Source organism: Ascaphus truei, chromosome 20 (assembly GCF_040206685.1).
Source record: "Ascaphus truei isolate aAscTru1 chromosome 20, aAscTru1.hap1, whole genome shotgun sequence".
NCBI lineage: Eukaryota > Metazoa > Chordata > Amphibia > Anura > Ascaphidae > Ascaphus > Ascaphus truei.
In genome coordinates, this window is record NC_134502.1 from 18528267 (window position 1) to 18549830 (window position 21564).

A 21564-nucleotide genomic window follows, 5' to 3' on the forward strand; every position below is an offset into this window, starting at 1 on the left:
CCACCCAGTCACTCAGTCACCCACCCAGTCACTCAGTCACCCACCCACTCAGTCAGAAGTTACTCAGTCACCCAGCCAGGCAGTCACCCACCTACCCAGGCAGTCAGTCACCCACACCCACCCAGTCAGTCAGTCACCCACCCAGTTACTCAGTCACCCACCCAGGCAGTCAGTCAGTCACCCACCCAGGCTGTCAGTCACCTCCCCCCCCACCCAGACAGTCACCTGTCTTTTGTTGAAAATATAAAAATAAACAGATTGCATTGTAATGTTTTTTTTCCGTATTACAATAAGAAGAAAACAGTTAAGTAAAAGTTGCGCGCTAAAAAATTTTTTTTCGTGGTAGGTGTGCTATGGGTTCAGGGGGTGGAGGTCTGCTCCTTTCATTTGTCCTGGGCCCCATGATTTCTGTTGACGGCTATAATATATATATATATATATATATATATATATATATATATATATATATATATATATATATATATACAGGTAAACCCCGTTATAACGCGCCTCGCTATACCGCGATTCGGTTATAACGCGGTTTTCCCGTGGCTCCCGTTTAAAAAAAAAATTTTTTTTAAAAATTTAAAAAAAAAAAAAAAATTTTAGTTTTTTTTTTGCACACTGCACACACTGCACACACTCACTGCACACACACTGCTCATTGCTCACACTGCACACACTGCTCATTGCTCACACTGCTCATTGCTCACACTGCACACACACTGCACACTGCACACACACTGCTCATTGCTCACACTGCACAAACTGACACACTGCTCATTGCTCACACTGCACACACTGCACACACTGCACACACTGCTCATTGCTCACACTGCTCATTGCTCACACTGCACACACACTGCACACACACTGCACACTGCACACACACTGCTCATTGCTCACACTGCACAAACTGACACACTGCTCATTGCTCACACTGACACACTGCTCATTGCTCACACCGCACACACCACACACACACACACACATAAATCAGCCTTACCTTGGGGATGATTGGTGAGGCATGTGGCTACAGGGGGGGGGGGCGCTGCGTGCCGCTGGGGGTGGTGCTGCGGTGGAGGGGGGTGATGGCTGCGGGGGCCCCCGATGCTGCGGGGGCTGGTGGGATGGCCCGGTGCAGCGCGGGGGGGGCAGGTAGGTGGGGGTAGGTTGGCGGTACGGCCCGGGGCGGGGGGTGGGACGTCATTGGAGGGTGGGGGGGGTGGCGGGGCCCTGCGATGCGGCGGAGTGGCAGGACGACCCTGCGATGCGGCGGGGCCCGGTCCTGCGAGGGGGAGGGTGGTGACGGTGCTGGGGGGGTTGGTGCTGCAGGGGTCGAGGCGGCTGATCACCTGTTCCCCGGGCCTCCCTCTCACGCCGGAGCTGATGACTTCCGGCAGTTTTTTTTTCTTCTGTTCCCCGGGCCTCCCTCTCGCGGGAAGGGGCTGGGAGGGAGAGGGAGGGGGCTGGGAGGGAGAGGGAGGGGGCTGGGAGGGAGAGGGAGGAGGCTGGGAGGGAGAGGGAGGGGGCTGGGAGGGAGAGGGAGGGGGCTGGGAGGGAGGGGGCTGGGAGGGAGAGGGAGGAGGCTGGGAGGGAGAGGGAGGAGGCATGTGGCCCGCATGTAGGGCTTCCGGACACCTCTTCCTTCCCTCCTCACTCCCTCCCGAACAGGCACGCGGCGGCCATTTTTTTTTTTTTAAATTAGCGCGACCCCGTTATTAACGCGGTGGTCTCGGGGTGGACCCCGAGGACCGCGTTATAACGGGGTTTACCTGTATATATATATATATATATATAAACAAAAACAAGGAACAAAGAGTAGCGCTAGCAGTGTGATAAGTGAGTTCTAATGTGACGGTGAATAGGGCTAAATTATTAAATAATCAAATAGTGCTTATATAATATTACTAAATAAAAATTAAAGCAATAAGAAAATTAGAATAATAAAACCATATAACGTGAATATCAGAGAACAGATGATGGAAACAGCTGAGAAAAAAAAGTCCAGATACAGAGATTAATTGTCAGTCACAATGTGGAGTAGGCTGCTCCTTGGTTGATCTAGCCAGATCAGAAGAATCTAAAAAAACAAAGACAAAAAGAAGCGCCAGCTCCATGGCTTAATATTGTTTGTAAAATTGACAATTTATTAAAAAGCAGAAAGTGGCCGCCAGGAATTGCACTCACTTCAAATAGGGAAAAAGCATTCAAGGGAGACAATCTGTAAACCAGCTGAGACTGTAGGAGGGTAGAAAGCCAGATATTGCTGTAGATATACACAAGCAGTATATGAGGATACTCAGTGGTTGACAAATCACCAAAAAATCTACTCGCCACACAAAAAAATCTACTCGCCACCTAGTACCAAACGTGTGCTGCTTGGGCCAATATTTACTCGCCCGGGGGTTAAATCCACTCGCCCGGGGCGAGCAAATGTATAGGTTTGTCGAACACTGAGGATACTTATCCGTGGCTGGATGGAAGATGGTAGTCAGTGTAAGCAGGAGGGGTGGTGGTGTTAGGCAGGTCGCTGAAACACCATCCGGTGTAGTAGGAAGATATCCAGTTGTCGGCTACTTCACTCCATGTGCCTGACGTGAAATCATAGTCCCAGCATTCAGACCTTAGCGCACCCAACTCCGCAATAACAACTCTGTTTTGCCCGGAAGTATCCTCTACCTATCTTCGTGTGTAATAGGAAATTGGCAGACTTCGACACAGCCTCGACCTGCGAGATGACGTCAGTGCGTCACTACTTCACAACGTCCTGACTAGTTTCGTCTACGTGAGTGACTTTTTCAAAGGATGATATAAAAATAAACAGATTGCATTGTAATGTTCTTTTCCGTATTACAATAAGAAGAAAACAGTTAAGTAAAAGTTGCGCGCTAAAAAAATATTTTTCAGTGGTAGGTGCGCTATGGGTTTGGGGGGGGAGGGGCCTGCTCCTTTCATTTGTCCTGGGCCCCATGATTTCCGTTGGCGTATATATATATATATATATATATGTATAGGCAATACGATACCAGATGAGCGAATATCAGAGGCAGCACTCCACGAGGTAGTCAAAAAAGAGTTGTATGCATCCTGAGGTAGGTCACATGTAGCTGACCGAAACGTCGGATGTAGTGCCTTGGTTTTTGTTACCTCAATATATTGTCATTTCAACTTGGCTGTGTGCTGTCTCTTCTTTCCAGATGAAGATCTGGTAATATCTGCTGTTTCAATATCGCATATGGGATAAGCATCAGTGTTTCATTGTTTACAGAGTGCCTGCTGCCTTGTTTCATATATATATATATATATATATATATATATATATATATATATATATATATATGTAGAGATATTTGTACCGTGTTAGCTGAGCTTAATAATCAAAAACTAATAGACTATGCCGTTCTGTGGCTAACTACATGCATTTATTTGTGCAAGCTTTCGAGATACACTGATCTCTTCTTTCGGCGATGTTACAATGGATAAAGCAAGCAAGGGTTTTACTTAAAAACAGTGCATACTGGAATGTGATCTGTGATTGAAGCCTATTTCTCCCCCATGTGCAATATGCTGTTTTATGACTTAAGGTGTTACATAGTCCCTGAATGTTAGTGATGTACTGTAACTGTGTGTGTACAGTATATATGTATGTAAATATAAATTTATAAAGCGCCCACAGTGTGTGTGTGTGTGTGTGTGTGTGTGTGTGTGTGTGTGTGTGTGTGTGTGTGTGTGTGTGTGTGTGTGTGTGTGTGTGTGTGTGTGTGTGTGTGTGTGTGTGTGTGTGTGTGTGTGTGTGTATTTATGTACAGCAGTGACAGTCTCAGTTTGACATGTGACCCTCTCCCCTCTGGATGTGACTGATCTAAGCTGATTATCCTCCCAGAATCCTTTGCCCACTGAGCTGCTCTATTTATATGGTTAAACCCTAAAGGGTCACACGCTGGCGAGAGGGCTGACAGACGGGGGCCCACAGGTACCGGTCAGAGACGAGACCTCTATAACTATGATCCCATCTAAAACGCCTTTATTGCCTATGGATATCTTTGCTGGGAAACAGATCCTGACATGAATTAGCAAGTATTCCAAGTATTCAGCAGGCTTTCACACATCTCATGAGGTTTATTAACTTGTATTGGGTTATTTCCGTGGGTGTCTCTGTATTTAGTGGGATATTGACATTTTTAGTGGGTATTTCTGAATATAATGTGATATTTCAGTATTTAGTGGGTTTATTTCAGTATTTAGTGGGTTTATTTCAGTATTTAGTGGGGTATTTCTGTATTTAGTGGGGTATTTTAGCATATCATGGGGTATTCCAGTTCCTACTGGGGCATTTAATAATTGAGTGGTATAGTTAGTGTAACTAGCCAGATATTAAAGTATCCTTTAGGTCTTTTTTTATGATTACCAGTGGGGTATTTTAAGTCTCTTGACTGATATATAGGAATTTAGTGGCATACGCCGTATCAGGTTATTTAAATTATTAGTAGCTTCGTTATTTCTGTAATTAGCTAAATATTTAAGTATGAATATTTCAGTTTAAACCATAACATTCAAATATTTAGAGAGGTGTTACTAATTAGCATGCTAATTACGTCATTAATCGAATACTAAAGTAATGAGTGATATATTTAGGTATTTGGCACAATAGTCAAGTAATTAGTGAGAAATGTCAATAATTGCAACAACATTGAATTAGCGAGATATGTCATTAAATAGAAGAATATGAAAGTAATTAGCAGAATTGTTATTGAAATATTTAGATAGTGAGCATAATATTGAGGTATTCCGTTAATAATGTGATATTTGTGTAATTAGAAGAATATGAAGTATAAATATTCACAATACTGAAATATTTGATGCCGTACGTAATTAGCATAGTATTTAAATAATTCAGCAAATAATTAGAACATTTCTGTAATTAGTAGTTTTTTTTGGCAATTAGCAAATGTAAGTAATTTGTTGAATATTTAGGTAATTAGAATATAGGATAAAACATCTAAGTTAGGTTATTAGCAGGTTATTTTAGTAAATGGCAGAATAAGTAATTAACATAATAAGTAGGTCGTTTATAGGATATGTATGTAGTTTATAGTATATGTAATAATTAGCAGAATATGTAAATAATGAATAGGTTTTTCTTTTTTTAAATGAGCCGATTATTATGGCAATTAACAAATTATTATGTAAGAAGCCGCTTGTTCAAATAATTATTAGCAGTTTATTTAACAGTTTATTAGCAGATTATTAGGTAATTGGCAGTTTAAGATCATTATTAGCCATTTATTTAGCCGTTTATTAGCAGATTAGGTCATTAACAGTTTAAGGCAATTATTGGCAGTTTAATTAGCAGATTAGTAGGTAATTAGCAATGTGTTAAAATAATTATTAGCAGTTTACTTAGTATTTAAAACCAGAGACAGAACATAAAACACAGACAGAGCTCAGTGCACATCCAGTGAAACTCATACACAGTACAGTGCCTAAATAGGCACTGTACCGTGTTTGAGTTTCACTGGATGTGCACTGAGCTCTGTCTGTGTTTTATGTTCTGTCTCTGGTTTTAAAAATATATTGCCATGCTCAGTAGCACTCCTCTGTGACACTCATATGCTTATATATATGTTGTGGTTATATTGGGGGTTCAATAGGAGCTTGTTAGGTGTCCAGTATGTTTTACAGTTTACTTAGTACACAGAACCCAGAGAAGGGCTCAAAAGAACCACACTGACCGCACTCATTGCTATAAATCACAGAACCATTGTCTGAAAACCTCCTATGGTCCAAGCACCAGAACAAATACGGGTCTAAAAAGTAACCAAAACAAAAAAAGTTTTATTTTATCAAATATACACACAATTAGGTTAAAATATTAAAATAATCCCCACGGAGGAGGTAGGGAGAGAAGGGGTAAATGGCCTCTGAATAACTATATTAGAGCTGATGGCCAAATACTTCCTTCCTCCTGCGATCCTTAGGTCATATAGTGGCCACTACAGTGATATAGTGAGAGCACTGTTGTGCTCTAGATGCAAATACTTGTATTTATTTTCTTATGGCTGGTGTTGGCCTAGTATTGGCTCTAGGTATATTGTGCACATTGACAGACTAAATCGTCAGTATATGATATCAGAGCCTCATAGACCACAATACCTATATTGTCAGGGTGCAACACAGACGATGCTAGGTATATATAGATATATTGTTATCTTAGTGTAGCCATAATATGGTAAAACAAGGAACAGCTAGCTGTACATATAAAGATTCCTGATCCACAGAGAATAGCTATACTGTGACAACTATATCATATATCTGGAACCACCGTGCAGCCTATGTAAAGAAAGGTATTATTGGACCTTTGCACTACAATGTAAGGTTACAACGAATCCAAATAGATCTTCCAGATGTGCAACCTAGTCTGTGTTAAGTATATACAGATATATTGTTACAATCACGCCATGGTAAAGCAGGGAACGGCTTGGTTTATTGCGTATTCACTTTAACCACAGCTGATCCACGGAGGGTACTTAGACTGTAGAAGTTATGCCATACATCTGAAGACACAAAAGCAGCCTGTGTAGAGAAGGCATTGGTGGACCTTAATACTGCAATATGTTGTTATGTACACATGTAGGGGTTACAGCGAACCCAAAGATAATCATGTGTAATACAAGCCGTGATTGTAGACAGCAGACATCCGCATAGACCGCATGGGGACATGATTGTCTTTGGGTTCGCTGTAACCCCTACATGTGTACATAACAACATATTGTAGTATTAAGGTCCACCAATGCCTTCCTTAGGCCTCGGCCATGGTAAGTGCTTACTCGCTGAACCGTGCTGACGCTCGCTCCCGCTCAGCACTGAGCCCCTACAGCCGCAATTAGAGCGGCTTTAGTAGGGGCTCGCCTACGCTTCCGCAAGCGCGCGGAAGCGCAGGTCTTACCAGACTTTAACATTTCCCCGCTTGCCGGCGCGCAGGGCCGGTCACGTGAGCGGTTCGCCCAATGAGGGCGAACCAGCTCCGTGACGTCACTGGCCCGCCCCCGGCCCGCCCCCTGACGGCGCGCAGGGAAAGCAACCGCAAGGCCAGGGAAAGCACCCGCTTTCCCTGAGCCTCAGCGCGCCTCAGCACGCCAGCGGGAACCCTGGCCGAGGCCTTACACAGGCTGCTTTGTGTCTTCAGATGTATGGCATAACTTCTACAGTCTAATTACCCTCCGTGGAAGCTCTTGCTAGGAGCAATAGATAAACACGACAACAGTACTTGCCAATCAAGAAAGGAAGCCCCTGTATATATATATAACAGCGCCATACAAGTCCATAACAGTGAATGTTCTGGAAATTGAATACGAATTGGGAGAAATGTCCAAAGAGAGGTTCCTTCAATTCCTTGACCAGATACAGATTCCTCCGTGTGTTCGAGATATGAAAGAAAACAAAGGGAGAAATATAGTGCAACAATGCCAGTAATAGTAAAAATCTAACACTGGTCTGTGAACATAAAACAATAACTCACAAGACTACACAAAAACACACAACAAGACAGACATGGGACAAACAATGACAAGGCTGAAATAATAAAAGAGCTCATTTAATACAAATAATAAAACAATAATATAATAATGGATGATGGGCAAGAACGATCGCTGGTCCGGTGGGTAAAACCGAAACCCTACTCACAGAATGGGTGATATAGTCAGGGCGGATGTTCCGTCACTGGGAGGCGGGCCTTGGGGAGGAAGGTACTTCCTGCTTCCGATTCACTCCTGACGCGCTGATCTCATCAATCTCGTCAAACAAGGATATAAGACCCCTGAAGAAGTGTGCGCATGCGCACGAAACGCGTAGGGCAATTCTCAGAGCTTGTTTGACGAGATCAGCGCGTCAGGAGTGAATCGGAAGCAGGAAGTACCTTCCTCCCCAAGGCCCGCCTCCCAGTGACGGAACATCCGCCCGAGGAACGCGGCGAAGCAAAGGAGCAGTTCTATGGAAGCTCCGATGTGACCGGAGGAGGACTGTGTATTCTGTGGTGGCCGTTATTCATTGCCTGACTATATCACCCATTCTGTGAGTAGGGTTTCGGTTTTACCCACCGGACCAGCGATCGTTCTTGTCCATCATCCATCATTACATTATTGTTTTATTATTTGTATTAAATTAGCTCTTTTATTATTTCAGCCTTGTCATTGTTTGTCCCATGTCTGTCTTGTTGTGTGTTTTTGTGTAGTCTTGTGAGTTATTGTTTTATGTTCACAGACAGTGTTAGCTTTTTACTATTACTGGCATTGTTGCACTATATTTCTCCCTTTGTTTTCTTTCATATCTCGAACACACGAAGGAATCTGTATCTGGTCAAGGAATTGAAGGAACCTCTCTTTGGACATTTCTCCCAATTCGTATTGAATTTCCAGAACATTCACTGTTATGGACTTGTGCGGCGCCGTTTTTTTCGTTTTTCCTAATGTTTTGATTTGTACTAATCGTTATCCACCAGGCAGCCTAGCCCACCATTAGGGGGCCAACCCCTAGAGAGGGGTTATTCACACACTCACTTATCTTAGCGCTATTCATACACCATTTTCTTTTTTTACATCATTATCAGTTACAATCTAGCAGGAAGTCATCTTAACAAAGGGGGGTTTTTTTTCTCACAGCAGAGTCACCGCCATTCTTCTAAAACCCAGAAAAAAAACTTCCCCCGGAGGGGGGAGGGGAGGTCGGGAGAAATATGGCCGACCTGTTCACGGGGAAAGTCTTGGTGAAGAATAACCGGGACCAGGACGAGTTGGACACGGAGCGGGAGGTGTGGGAGCGGCTGGAGAACAGAGTGGTGCTGCTGTACTTTGCGGAGTCGGGGAGCTCCCGCTGCCGCGAGTTCGCGCCCCTCCTGCGGGATTTTTTCGTGCGGCTGACGGACGAGTTCTACGTGAACCGCGCCGCGCAGCTGGTCCTGGTCTACGTGTCCCGCGACCGAAGCGAGGAGGAGCAGGGGGACTTCCTGCGGGACATGCCCAAGCGCTGGCTGCTCGTCCCCTACGAGGACGAGGCATTCAGGAGGTGAGCGCCTCGTTATTATTATTAGGGATTAGCATCTGTATTCATCCTATTATTTATTTTTACCCTATTTGATATTTTATTTTTAGTAAACTTATTTTATTACATTTATTTTTATTGATTTATCTTTTTGGGGGGGTTACATAGTTACATTGTACGTAGTTACATAGTAGATGAGGTTGAAAAAAGATGTACATCCATCAAGTTCAACCTATGCTAAATTTAGACAACCGATACTTTATCCTATATCTATACTTACTTATTGATCCAGAGGAAGGCAAACAAAAAACCCCATTAAGGGGAAAAATACATTTCTTCCTGACTCCAAGAATTGGCAATCGGATTAATCGCTGGATCAACATCCTTCCCATGTTTACTTATTTGGTATATCCCTGTATACCTTTCCTATGTAAAAAGATGTCCAACCTTTTTTTGAACAAATCTATTATATCTGCCATCACAGTCTCCATGGGTAATGAATTCCACATTTTAACTGCCCTTACTGTAAAGAACCCTTTCTTTTGTTGCTGGTGAAATCTCCTTTCCTCCAACCTTAAGGGATGGTCCCGAGTCCTTAGTATGCCACGTGGGATGAATAGTTCTTTTGAAAGCTCCTTGTATTGTCCCTGAATATATTTGTATATAGTTATCATATCCCCTCTTAGATGCCTCTTTTCTAATGTAAACAAATCTAATTTAGCTACCCTCTCCTCATATGTTAGATTGTCCATCCCCTTTACTTTTGTTTTTCTTTATTTTATTACTTCATGTCTTGACTGTATTTATTCTGTTTTATTTATTCCGTGCCATTATTTTATTGACTTTATTTATTTTACTGTCTTGGGGTTACTTTTATTTTATTGGCATTTTATTATGTTTATTTCTGTTTTATTTTGTCTATTTCTATATTATTTATTATATTTTAATGGGAGTTATTTTGAGTCACATCGTTTTTTTCATTTGATTTACTTGTAATTTATTCCTAGTTTGTAAGTTATGTTTTATTTGACGTATTTTTACTTTTATAATCATAATTTTGATGTTTATTATTTGTACATCCTAATTATAGGATTAGTGCTAGATGGTTATGTCAAAGCCTAGAAATAAGATCAATAAGACAAGGGTTCAAAACAAAGTAACGCATGAGTTTATCTGTACCAAGGCACAATTTGGGAGACAAGAATTCAGAAAGAACTCAAGCCTCTGAAAACATATTGCTTAGTATCACATTTTTATACATTTCAAAATGAGTAATACACCCCTTAAGGGGGCTGGCCTAGATAAATGATGATATGATGACATGCAAAAATACAGAATTAGTTGATACTTAAATATGCTTCACATTGCTATATTCTTATCGATAATTTACCATAATGTGGGCCTCCCAACCCTGTGACATAAGGGAGTTACTCTGTCCAGCCCTGTATGTGACTGTATCTGTCAGATAACAGAACCCTTACGGTTAGCAGAAATATCTAAGACACGAGAAACCGCTTACGAATGCTATTTCAATTCTTGCCTGCCCCGTAGGAATTACAAAGGGGGGTTATATCCAGAAGCGATACTCTGCAGATTCAAACATTCACAGTTCATTCATTCATTCACGAATGAGACAAATATACATTCATATAGCAAACACTCAGAAAATGGTGGTTTAGGCCAAAATGGAGGTGATGATAGCCACTCACATTATCTCAATCTTCACAGTTAGTATAATAGGATTAGTGTTGTACTGTATGCTTAATACAAATATCACTTGTGAGCACACTCGCACGTCTCAGGCAGGTCTACAATCCTGTATTTCCCCATTATCTCTTAGCATACAGTGCTTTCACTGCAGAAAGGGATTCTGGGTAATGACATGCGAATGAGCACACAATATCACCTTCTGCTTCCTGTCCAGTTTAACATGGATCGCTATAAGCTTATGCTCGCTGCATTACACAGCTTTTCAGCACACCCCGGGGTAACGAAGCATTGTATGGTTAAAATGATAGAATAATATACAGGAAGGCCCCGTGTATACGGCGGGTTCTGTTCCAGGTGCCCGCCGTATAGTGAAAATCGCCGGAAAACGGATCCGGCGATTTTCAGCGATTTTGCATGCGCAAATCGGCATTTTTGCCGTTCTGCGCATGCGCGACCTATGGTCTGCGCGCGCAAACTACAGTATGCGCACGCAAACTACGGTCTGCGCATGCGCGCCGGGCGCACCCGCCCGTTCTGTGCATGCGCGACTGGGGATCCAAGATGGCGGCCCCCTTCTCGGTGCCGCCGTATCAGCGGATCGCCGAAAAGCGGGGCGCCGAGAAGCGGGGCCCCGCTGTAAATACAAACGGCTTGCGTTGGGGCAGGGAAATGTAATTTTGAATTGATGTGTAGTAACCTGGCATTTCTCTAAAACCTTGCACCATCCGTGCCAAAAATGTGTGTTACCGTTTTGGGGGGGGGGGGGGGCGCACAGAAATGAACTGCGCTCGGCATACAGATGTAAATAGTATCAAAAAACAAAATCAGAAAGGTCAGCACATCATACAAAATGACACAACATATAGTACAATACCTCAGTGCTTATCTGCTCATGAAAAAGGGTCATTTAGTTAAACCCTTTGGCCAAAAGGTTATAAGCCTGCAGCCACGTCAACCCAAAAATGTATTTGACATACCATGGATGTCTTGTTATTTAAGGTGTCGCGGTAGACCAGACTTTTATAGGGAATCGCAGACAACATTAATAAACAGTCAACCCCAGCAAGCTCTAACCCCAGAATCCACCACTTCATATATATACATATATATATTTGTATCAAAAGGAGCGCTACTGAGCGTGGCCAAATGTATACAACAAAAGACAACAGTACTCAATGCTACATCCAATGTGACAAAATACATAGTTAAATACTTCAATATTAGTATTCTCATGAATAAGGGCCATTTAGTTAAACCCTTTTGCCAAAGCGTTATAAGCCTGCAGCCACGTCACAGCACGACCAGTACGCAGGTCCTAGCACTGCCTGTGAAACTTCTCATTTACCTCTACAGGAGGGAGAAGGGTCTCAGTGGACCTGTCCTGCACAGGTAGAGGGAAAAACCTGCTACTTAAAAAGTGGGGTGGGGTGAGCTTAAACCCTGGGAGGAGGGACAACTAACCTCCAAACAACTGATACCCGTTGAAAATTAAAATGAATAAACACACAATCCCAGCAAGCTCTAACCCCAGAACCCACCACATCATATAATGGTCCGGTGCGCTCCCCAAAAAAGGAGAACGTGTCAAAAATCGTTCCCCCGCCCCCCCCCAAGTTAAACTTAGTGTAAACCCTAAAAAGTCTTTATATTGTCAGCGCAGAATGAAGTCGGGTTATCAACCCCAAAAAATGTATTTGACGCACCGCGGACGCCTCGTTATATAGGGCGTCGCGGTAGACCAGACTTTTATAGGGAGCCGCAGACAACGGGCAGCACGAGAGAGTTAAGCCAACAAAGGTTTATTCTGGCCGGAGACAACAGGGTGGGACACCGTGCACAAGACAAGGCAATAACTCGCCCAGACGTGGGGATTCCTAGCTCGCTAGGTGCAGGTGGGACGGACGGACGCTGCCTCAATCCGTCCGTTCCAGTCAAATCCTAATACCAGGGATCACCACCTCCCGGCCCACAGTTCGCTGTACCCGTTGGTTTCTTGACCCCGAGACCCGGTCTAGGACATTTTCTCCGCCCCCCCGCCGCTGTGTAGTTGCCGGGACATTTATCCGCCCGGCCGTTTCGCCGCCAAGGTAACCCCCTAACTTTACACTAAAACACCTAATGCTAACCTTTTCCCTAAAAACCTTAACCCTTTACACTAAAACCCCTAAACTTAACCCCATAATTGTACCCTTTACCCTAAAAAGCTTGATCGTAACCCCTTAACCTTACCCATTATCTTAAAAAGGTTAACCCCGTAACCTTTCCACTTACCCTAAAAAGTGTAACCCCTAACCCCATAATCTTACCCATTACCCTAAAAAGCTTAACCCCGTAACCTTACCCCTCTAGTTAACTCCTAATGCTAACCTTAGAGGCGAAACAGATGGCGGCAGATTGTCCTTGGCAACTGAACGGTGGCAGCGAAAGGTCCCCATTCCGACCGACACCAATCATGAACACCTGCGGAGCTCTGATCGGCATCGGTTTGTATAGTTTCCCAGCCTCCATCTGGAAACATGGAGAACCGGGTGCCCACCAATCAGCGGAGAACTCTCTTCCGCTGAGCCAATCAGGAGCCGGGGGCTTGACCGGACGGACGAATCGGGGGAAGTGGGGCAGTGGCAGTGCCTAAGGTCAGCCCCAATGGGCGGGGCTTTTGGAGCGTTGGAAATTGGAACTGAGCAAAGGGGAATCGAGCCATCGGGGCTAGGACCCAGGCCTCGGTTCCCAATTACAGCTCCATACCTCACGCAGGGGTAGACGCCTGGACAGTGCTCCATTATTGGAGTGTGTAGCTCCCCCAGCAGGAGGGCTCGCCCTTCCCCTCCTCTCCTCTCTCACTTTCTCCTCTCACATTCAAAAAGTATCTAAAACCTGTCGTTTTTTCCTCCTCAATATAACAAGATACGCCCTTCACTCTGTTGCTCGACTGCAAAAACTCTGACTCAGGCCCTCATTCTCTCCCGTCTCGATTACTGTAACCTCCTGCTGTCCGGCCTTCCTGCCTCTCACCTGTCTCCCCTACAATCTATCCTAAACGCTGCTGCCAGAATCACTCTACTCTTTCCTAAATCTGTCTCAGCGCCTCCCTTGCTGAAATCCCTCTCTCTCCACCTTTAAGACCCACCTTAAAACACACCTGCTTAACGAATCATATGAGTAGCTCCGTGGCTGATACTATACACATGATACATAAAGCTTGGCCCCCTGAAGATGCACTCGCTGAGCGAACAGACTGCCTTAAGGCAGTGTTCGCTTCCATGCGCGTGCGGGCGGAAGTGGGGCCGCGCGTTGCGTGAGAAATCAGTTAAACTGATTTCTCAACGCGACAGACACGTCACGTGAGCGGTTCGCCCAATGAGGACGAACCAGCTCCGTGATGTCACTAGGAACGCCCCCCCCACGGCCCGACTGGTGTGGCCGGGGAAAGCACCCGCTTTCCCTCAGCCTCCGCGCGCCAGCGCACGGGCTGCGGCACCATGTCCGCAGCCATATGCTGAAGGCCCAAACACACGAGTCACACAGGCACTTCCCTGTGGCGGCCGCCTACCTTGCTGCTGCCCTCCTTCTCTTTACGAATCGCAGCGTCAAAATTACAATTCGACGTCGTTTGACGTTGCGACGTCGCGTTGCCATGGCAACGAGCCGCTGCTTGACGTCACGTCGGTGACGTCCGCGGCCTCATGTGACTCTGTGATTCGGAAGGAGGGGCGGCAGCAAGGAGGCGGCCGCCACAGGCAAGTGCCTTCCCACCAGTTCTGATAGGCCCTAGAGCACGGCATCTGGATATGGGGGGGGCGCACATTTTTTTGCTGCCCCCCCAAATGTTGCCGTCATAGGCCCATGCCTATCGGGCCTAATGGGAAATCCACCACTGGTCACACAGAAACCACACGGATACATCAAAAATAATGACACCGACACCTAACTGGAGGTTAGATATTTAGCAGGGCTGGCAGCCATTTTGCAACCCTAAGATGGCCATTTTAATCCGGTAACATGTGTCGCCATCTTGACTGGTAGGAGCAATGAGCGGGCGTCACCTTTAATATGTTGTGCCCCGCTGCCCATAACATAACAACAACATTTATGATTTCTACAGCACGACTGTTATAAATAATACTACACTAAAACATTTATATTTACTAATACTAAAACCGCAAGAAGAAACGGTCTGACCGCAACAGGTCGAAACCAGAGTCGACAATATATAATATTGACAATATATACCATGTGGTGCACTAGTTGTAAATGAAATACAAAATACACGGTTTCATTTTAATTGGATCAATCGGGTATTTAACATGACGGGAGGCATAAAAAATCATTTCAATGATGACTTCATACATACGAACTACATTTTTTGAAGGTTTTATGGTTAGAATTAAATAATTAGGGGATACTTTTAAAGCAGCCACGCAGAATATTTTCGGCTGAAAATTTCTGTTCAATTCTATGGTTATTTTGTGCCTTTACCGCGGCTTCGGCAGATATGGATAATGCCCTTAAAGCTGCAGTTCAAGCAATATCCTACATGTGCGGTTTTTGTTTTTAATAAATCACTTCTATACTATGAGAAAATACTTGTAGAATTAAAAAAAAAAAAAATTAAAGACATTTTTAATGTATCAAGCAATTTTGTTCCTATAGCAACCATATACAAAGTCACATCCCCTTCCCCTTCTGAAACAGCATCACCTTTTTGAGCCCTGCCCTCTCTCTAGCAGTGAACCAATTGAATCTAACGCCTGCCTGGTCACATGATCTTCCTCACATAACTTTGGCTGACGGTGCAGCAGAAGATTACCCAAGATGCATGTAGTGAACCCCCAGCCGAATTTCAGCCATCGATTACAGGAGAACGGATCGATCGGCAACTTAGCTAATCACTTGTCTGTGTGCAGATTGTATTGATGAGCATATTGATTTTTTTTTTAAACGACAGCTTGAACTGCAGCTTTAAGTGCTATGTAGGCACAGTAGTATGAGGATTGTATCACGCTGCAGAATATGCTGACGCTTTATAAATAATAATAATAGCAATATTATAGGATTATAGTGGCCTATGGTTAGTATAAAAGGATTAGTATTATATGATGTGTTATATGGTTAGACTTATAAATTAGTATCATAGGATTTGTGTAATATGGTTAGTATAATAGGATCAGTATTACATTATTAGTGTTATATGGTTAGTGTATGATCAGTGTTATATGGTTAGTATGATAGGAGTTGTGTAATATGGTTAGCTTAATAGGATTAGTATTAAATGCTTAGTGTTACATGGTTAGTATCATAGAATCAGTGTTATATGGTTAGTATTATAGGATCTGTATTATAGGATTAGTATTATAGGATTAGTATTATAGGATTAGTATTAAATGGTTAGTGTTATATGGTTAGTATTATAGGATTAGTATTAAATGGTTAATGATATATGGTTAGTATTATAGGATTCGTGTTGTATGGTTAGCATTAAAGAATTAGTGTTATTTGGTTAGTATAATAGGATTAATACGGGGTTAGTGTTATATGGTTAGTCATATAAGATTAGTAATATAGGGTTTTTATTATAGGATTAGTGTTCTAGGGTTAGTATTATAGGATTAGTGTTCTAGGATTAGTACTCTCATTAGTGTTTTAGGGTTAGTGTTGGGTTAGTATTATAGGGTTATTATGATAGAATTAGTGTTATAGGATTATTAGTGTTACAGTATTAGTATTATAGGTTTAGTAGTATAGTGTTAGTGTAGGATTAGTATTATAGTATTAGTATTTTAGGATTAGTGCTATAGAATCAGTATATTAGGGTCTCAGTGACACACTGTCCCCCTCTTCGGCAGAGACCTTGGTGCGCAGTTCGCTGTGTCGGATGTCCCCGCCCTGGTGGTCCTCAAACCCTCGGGACAGGTGCTCTCCCCCAACGCGGTGGACGAGGTGAGCCGGCTGGGTCCCCCCTGCTTCAAGAATTGGCAGGAAGTCTCGCAGATCATCGACAGGAACTTCCTGCTGCCGGAATTCTGCGACGAAGTGGCCCCGAGGAGCATCAGCGAGCCCCTTCGCAGGCTGAAGTACAGAGTGGAGAGCACCAACAAGAAGAAAGAAAAGGGGCGGAGAGATGATGAGGAGCAGGACGGAGGAGGAGGAGGTGGTGCGGGTTTCTTCTGAACGCCCCCACTTATAAAAAAAAAAGCAGCATTCCCGGCTTTTTTTGTTTACAGTATTCGAACTAGCGGGTAGAATTCAAAATGGTAGCCAAACTGGGGGTGTCCAGTTGGACGACAGAGGCTGCCATGTTATGCATAAACAATTTCTTCAAAGTGCAGGTCTCCTCAAAGACAGAGACACAATGAAGAGCTCTACTCACAAGTTCTAAATGAAGTTCTCCATTTAATGTGACAACCAAGAACAGGGGAACAACAACGTTTCAAGTCCCATATGGACCTTTCATCAGATGGGACCTGAAACGTTGTTATTCCACTGTTCTAGGCTGTCACATTAAATGGAGAATTTCGTTATGAACTTGTGAGTATGTATGTATGTCTTTATTTATATAGCGCCATTAAGGTACATAGCTCTTCACAGTAGTAATACACGTGACAATCATATAAATAACAAATACTGTCATACAAATAACAGATCATGGGAATAAGTGCTTCAGTCATAAAAGTAACATTAAGGAAGAGGAGTCCCTGCCCCGAGGAGCTTACAGTCTAATTGGTTGGTAGGATGAACGTGCAGAGACAGTAGGAGGGCGTTCTGGTAAGTGCGTCTGCAAGGGGGCAAGCTTCATGTATGAGGTGTATAGTATCAGCCATGGAGCTACTCATATGCTTCTTTAAGCAAGTATGTCTTAAGGTGAGTCTTAAAGGTGGATAGAGAGGGTGCTAGTCGGGTATTGAGGGGACGGGCAATCCTGAGGTGTGGGGCAGTCAGTGAGAAAGGTTTAAGGCGGGAGAGGGCTTTAGATACAGAGGGGTAGAGAGAAGACATCCTTGAGAAGAACGCAAGAGTCGGGATGGTGCATAGCGAGAAATTAGGGCTGAGATGTAAGGAGGGGCAGAAGAGTGTAAAGCTTTAAAAGTGAGGAGAAGAATGGAGTGTGATACGGGATTTGATCGGAAGCCAGGAGAGGGATTGTAGGGGAGACAGGTAGGCCAGAGAGCAGGAGGTTACACTAATCCAGGCAGAAGAGAATTGTGAGTGGGATTGACACATATATTTGTCACTGTTATTGAGAGCGCTCCCAAATTTTTGGACATCCGGGAGAGAATGAGTATCCTGAAGCCAGGGTCACGAATGGTGTATGAATGACTCCAGGTAGCTTAACTCGTGTCTCACCTCTTCCAAAGCACAGACAAGTCCTTTTCTCTTTCTTGGTTTTATTGAGGGAAAACACAGGGAGATAGGTGCTTGTAGATGGAGTGTGGGAAGAGAGGGCTTCTCTGTCTGCTGTGCAGTGTATCAATGATGAGACAGTGTAAAACAAAAAGGCCTTGCTGGGGTGATAGCAGGCAGTTACTCACTCAGAGTCCAGGGTCAAAAGGAAATGAGGAGTAAGGGTCACACTAGATAGGAAGTGGGACTATACTAACTGTCAGCAAGGACAGGGGGGTAGGAATAGCCCACTCTCAGCTAGGAGAATATGAGCTGCAGGCAACCAACACAGGCTGTGTAAACGACATGTTGCAATAATGTTGCATTTTACATACAGCGTTGCTGCTGGGACAGGGGAAACTGACAGGCAACTAAAGAAGGGAGAAATGAATCCCATAACTAAAGGGGAAGACAGAGGAATATGGAATCTAGTTCCAGGACACTCCCCGTCTGGTATCTGTAGATACCACTATATAACAAGCTATGTGGAACATATGTGCAATACATACAACATAACGATATACTGCAAAGGTCCATATTTCCATAGCAACGTGATACCGGTCGGTACCACTTGCATCAAAGTCCTTTGGCCAGGCTTTCCAGTAACGGAAGCCAGGTGGGTGCGTAGCTCTTGGTTAGCTTGATGCACCACAATGTCTCTTAAAAGTCCACGGCACTCTTGGTCGCGCAAGTATCTTTTGATACTATTGTCTTTATCGTCTATTTGTAATTCCTTACATGCTCCAACGAAATTGGTACCACAATCGGAGCGTATTTGTTTAACTGGTCCTCTGACTGCAAAGAACCTTCTGAGGGCATTTATGAAGCTTGAAGCATCCATAGATTCTATAACCTCGATGTGTATCGCTCGCATACTCATGCAGGTGAAGAGTACCGCCCATCGTTTGCTGTTTGCTAGTCCGCCCCTAGTTCTACGCGAGATGACCATCCAGGGCCCAAATACATCAAGTCCTACATAGGTAAAGGGGGGTTCTGTATTAAGTCTGTCGACAGGTAGATCCGCCATCCTTTGGTCTTGGCTTTTGCCTCTCAGCATTCGGCACCTAACACATTTGTGGAGATTACTGGCCACGCACCTTTTCATGCCAACGACCCAAATGCCCGCCGCCCTAATGGCGCCTTCGGTGAAGTGTCGTCCCTGATGCATGACTTGTTCGTGGTAGTGGCGCACCAACAAAGTGGCGATGTGATGCCGGCCAGGGATGATAAGAGGGTTGCTTTCCTCCCTGCTCAGTTGGGACTTATTGAGGCGGCCTCCTACTCTCATGAGGCCGTCGTTGTCGATGAAGGGATTCAACTTCCAAAGTGGACTGTTTTTGTTAACACTCTTCTTTCCGCGAATGCAATTGATCTCTTCCGCATATGCTTCCCTTTGAACATGACTGAGAACAGTTTCCTTAGCCTTTGTAATTTCCTCTACGGTGCGCAGCTCTTTGCAGATGTGCCAGCCGTGGCAACCGGTAGTTTTACCGTCTGGTGTCTGGCGGAAGGAGGAGGCTATATGCCCGAGATGGGCTACTGTTCGCAGAAGGGCCGTCCACTTTGAGAAGCGTTGGAATCGATGTGATCCGAATGCGTTTTTGTGCGATACATTGGTGAGTACCACGGATACTTGTGGGGGCCTTATCTCCGTATCCTTTTCGGGATCCACGAGTTCAAAATCGTCAACTGGGGTTGGTAGCGTTTCCGCAGGCTGCGCAAGAAACATTGGTCCTGTGAGCCACGACGTATTCTGCAGTTGAGATGCGGGTACTGATCTGGTGGCGTGATCTGCGGGATTTTGCTCTGTGGGCACGTGGTGCCATTGTTCTGGTTGGGTTGACTTCCTGATTCTTTCTACGCGGTTAGCTACGTATACATAGAATCTCCTTTTCTTATTGTAGATGTATCCCAGTACCACCTTGCTATCTGTGTAGAGTTTGACGGCATCTGGTTTGCTGTCCATCTCATTCTCGATAAGCTCCGCCAGTTCTACTGCTAGCACTGCACCACACAGCTCGAGTCTGGGTATAGTATGGTCAGGTTGTGGCGCCAGCTTAGCTTTGCCAAGGATGAACCTGATGTGGCAACTTCCATCCACGTCCGTGGTTTTTAGGTAGGCCACCGCTGCTATAGCTTTGGTGGAGGCATCTGAGAACACGCAAAGCTCTTTGCTGTGTGCGGCGGTGAGAGATATAGGTGAATAGGGGCGTGGGATTTGAAGTTGCTCGAGGGCCTTCAGGGAGTGTTTCCACGTTTCCCACTCTTTCCGTTTTTCTGGAGGTAGTGGGGTGTCCCATTCCTGTTTTTCGAAGGACATTTCTCTGAGGAGGGACTTCCCTTGTATAGTGACAGGAGCCACGAATCCTAGCGGGTCGTAGAGACTGTTAACGGTGGACAGGACTCCGCGACGTGTGAAGGGTTTTTCTTCGATGGCTACCTGGAACGTAAAGGTGTCTGTTTTAAGATTCCAGCTTATCCCCAGGCTCCGCTGTATGGGAGGCGTGTCGGTCCCCAGATCCAAATTCTTGAGATCTGGTGCTTGATCATCTGCGTGAAACGCCTTCATCACTGTGGCACTGTTGGAAGCTATTTTGTGCAACCTTAGGTTGGCCTTCGCTAACATCTTTTGTGTCCTCTTGAGTAGATCTACGGCTTCTTCTTCGGTGGGAACTGATTTTAATCCGTCGTCCACATAGAAGTCTCTTTTGGTGAAGCTCCTGGCGTCTTTCCCGAACTCTGCTTCTCCGTCTTGGGCCGTTCTTCTGAGGCCGTAGGCTGCCACTGCAGGTGATGGGCTGTTCCCGAAGACATGTACTTTCATGCGGTACTCCGTGATTTCTTTTTCTACGTCGTCATCTTGGTACCACAGGAATCTTAGGTAGTTACGGTTGTCTTCTCGCACAAGGAAGCAGTGGAACATCTGTTGAATGTCTGCGGTTACGGCGATAGGTTCCTTGCGGAAGCGGATCAGCACTCCCAGAAGACTGTTCGTCAGATCCGGCCCGGTGAGGAGAACATCGTTTAGGGAGACTCCCTGATGCTGAGCGCTGGAGTCAAATACCACTCGGATTTGGCCAGGTTTCTGGGGGTGGTAGACGCCAAACGACGGGAGGTACCAGCATTCTTCGCCTTCTTTCAGTGGGGGCGCCGACTCTGCATGGCCACTGTGGAAGATTTTTTGCATGAAGGCCACAAAGTGTTCCTTGGTCTCCGGTTTCCTTTGTAGGTTGCGGCAGAGCGAAGCGAGCCTAGACATAGCATGGTCTCTGTTGTTTGGGAGGCGTCTTCTTGGCGAACGGAAAGGTAGTGGGGCCACCCAACTGCCCAATTCGTCCTTGAAGAGCTCCTTATCCATTAACCTCAAGAATTCTTTGTCTTCCATTGATGGCGCCTGTTTGTCGTCGTCCTTTGTTGTCTGGAACACTGTACTCCCTA

At 44.7% G+C, this 21564-nt stretch overlaps 1 protein-coding gene across 6 annotated transcripts; it reads left to right on the forward strand.

Moving 5' to 3' along the window:
* Positions 1–3861: 3861 nt before the first annotated feature.
* Positions 3862–19269, forward strand: NXNL1 (nucleoredoxin like 1). Of its 6 annotated transcripts, none has more exons than XM_075577384.1 (3): positions 3862–3982; positions 8664–9063; positions 16593–19269. In XM_075577384.1, the coding sequence occupies exons 2-3, from the start codon at positions 8735–8737 to the stop codon at positions 16915–16917; spliced, it is 654 nt and encodes a 217-aa protein (XP_075433499.1). In that variant the 5' UTR covers positions 3862–3982; positions 8664–8734; the 3' UTR covers positions 16918–19269. The 6 variants fall into 6 exon arrangements, with proteins under 6 accessions (XP_075433499.1, XP_075433495.1, XP_075433496.1 ...); XM_075577380.1 differs by having other exon boundaries at positions 3913–4120; XM_075577381.1 differs by having other exon boundaries at positions 3913–4080.
* The last annotated feature ends 2295 nt before the right edge of the window (positions 19270–21564 follow it).